Below are 2269 nucleotides of genomic sequence, written 5' to 3'. Positions count from 1 at the left end.
ATATTCAGCAATAATAGTATGTATGTTGTGTGTATGTGTGTTGTGTGTGTCGTGTGCGTGTGTAGAAAGAGAGCAAATGTGGCAAAACGTTAAAAATTGGTGAATTCAGGGGAAAGCTAATAGGAGTTTATTGTACTTTTGCGACTTTTTTAATATTTTTTCAAAATGAAAATAAAGTCACAAATTTACAAAGCCTTTTATAAACATTAGTATTATGTTTTTGAGCCATTTTTGCTTTTCACTCTAATTGACATTTTGAAAATACTTCTCCCTTCATTTGAGGCGTGTAAAATGTCTGGACTGTTATAGTCAGTGATCTTTCAGAAACAGACTTTGGGGCGCAGACACTGAACCTGTATGACAGTCTGACTTGTTAAGTGCGAAACAATGCCAGATCTCAGAAAAGTCTGTTTGTCCCTTATAGCTGGTGGACATGTTGGACATGTCCGTCCCGGCAGTCGCTAAGCTGAGACGCCTCTTAGACAGCCTCCCAAGGGAGGCTCTGCCGGACATCCTGACAGCCATCATCCGCACGAGCGACAAGGAGAAGCTGCAGGTACAGCCCACCCCCAACCCCCACCCCAGCGGCCTAGATCGTGAGTACATTTGGGGGGTCAGGTAAGAGGCACTGGAGACCCCCCACGTAGCTCCACTGCTTTGACACTCAAGGTGACTTTTGAAGGGGGCGCCTTTACATTTTTGTATACTTTATTCACATGATCAGTACCAGTAGTTTGTCAATTTACGGAAGAAGTTAAAGCAGAGAATAATTTTGAAAAGGTAGATATTTAATTTAACCTAAACATCTACATATATTTTGTCACACTTTTTCAAACACGTGGAGCTGTGACCTTTCCCGTGCATACTGGCCACTTTATTAGAATTCCCGGTGTGTCTTATGTAAACCACACCTGTGATGCATTATCTGTGATTTTCAGTTTAAAGTGAAAGGAGTTTTAAAGACACTTGAAAAACAATCCAAGTGCAAAACCTTAGATTTGCATATTCCCCCCAAACCATAAAAGTTCTCACACGCTTATTTTTCTAGCACTGTTAAGCCCTCTGCTTTTTTGAATCTTCCTAGAAGATTTACATTAGTTTTCATTGAAACAACCCTCCTTACTGTATCAGTTTATTTAACACTTAAATCCAGCGGTTACAATAGCAAGTGCAGCTGATACAGATGGGTCGTGTATAAACAAGAATCCAGTTGGCCTGGCAGGAGCAGGTGCCAGAGCATCTTGGCGGTGGGCACCAACGGCCTGTCACACGAGGGGACGGGGCACATCGGCGACTCGGACATGCTGGTGGTGGGCTTAAAAGTGCTTCTAGTGTGTATGTAAACTTTGATATTTTAAACCTAGGATTTGTTTAGGCCTAATATATAGACACATTTTGGGCCTTAAGAGAAGAATTCTCTTACGTCAACAGAGAGTTGACATAAAATGTATTTCGTTTTTGCTCTTGGGACGATACACATGGCTTCATTTTTAAATGAAAACTCAAGGTACGTTTTTTTCTTGGCTTTTCTAGGACTCTGCTCTCCATGTCAGGCAACCTCACTTATTTACTATACCTGATTGGGCGTGTTAGCCGTTAGTGTAGCTGTGAATACCGAGGGGGTCGTCTGCTCACTTAACGATTTATGACTCTCGCTGTCTTGATTTTGGGGCGTGTGCTTCTGAGAGAGAGAGGCTGCTGACTGGCTCGTTTCCGTAGATTCTCGACGCCGTGAGTCTGGAGGAACGGTTCAAGATGACCATACCACTGCTCGTCAGGCAAATCGAGGGCCTGAAATTGCTTCAGAAAACCAGAAAACACAAGCAAGATGACGAGAAGCGGGTAAGTATTTCTTCTAACCTATTTGTTCAGGGTCCCAGTTGTGTTTAGCGATGTGACATGCAGTTTTTCTTTTCTTTTTTTTCTTTTTTTGAAGAAAAAAATGGAATAAAGAAAGGAACAAAGAACAAAAATTGTTCATTGTCTCTTACCTCTCAGGTTACCGATCGGATTTTGAATTTTGCCCTGTCTCCCTTTGGTCCTGGATCTTTTTTTTTTTCCTAAGCATGTAAACATTTTCTCATCCTCTGGCCTTGTTTCAGTAATCATCAAAAGAGATCACTGGCCAGGCCATTTCTCTGTTTGCCAAACACTGTGTGTTGTTTCCAGTGTTTTCTGTATTTTAAAAATCAGCAAATAACTGCCACGAGTGTCTTTGAGTATAACTTTTTAAGGAGACTTAATACTAACATACTACAAAATTGTTTCC

The 2269-nt window shown here is 41.3% G+C and overlaps 1 protein-coding gene across 3 annotated transcripts in view; it reads left to right on the top strand.

Annotated features, from left to right (window-relative positions):
* LOC105310284 (lon protease homolog 2, peroxisomal-like) overlaps positions 1-2269 on the top strand; it is a 12791-nt gene that overhangs the window by 5604 nt on the left and 4918 nt on the right. For 2 of the 3 annotated variants that reach the window (XM_023526654.1, XM_023526655.1), the window contains exons 4-5: positions 425-556; positions 1720-1842. In XM_023526654.1, the coding sequence (XP_023382422.1) occupies positions 425-556; positions 1720-1842 (255 nt within the window). The remainder of the gene's footprint in view (positions 1-424; positions 557-1719; positions 1843-2269) is intronic. The other variant, XM_011386472.2, reaches the window with a different exon arrangement.

Source organism: Pteropus vampyrus, unplaced genomic scaffold, assembly GCF_000151845.1.
Source record: "Pteropus vampyrus isolate Shadow unplaced genomic scaffold, Pvam_2.0 Scaffold1847, whole genome shotgun sequence".
NCBI classification, from domain to species: Eukaryota; Metazoa; Chordata; class Mammalia; order Chiroptera; family Pteropodidae; genus Pteropus; species Pteropus vampyrus.
Note: the sequence above shows the minus strand (reverse complement) of the source record. Positions and strands in the feature narration are given on the sequence as shown.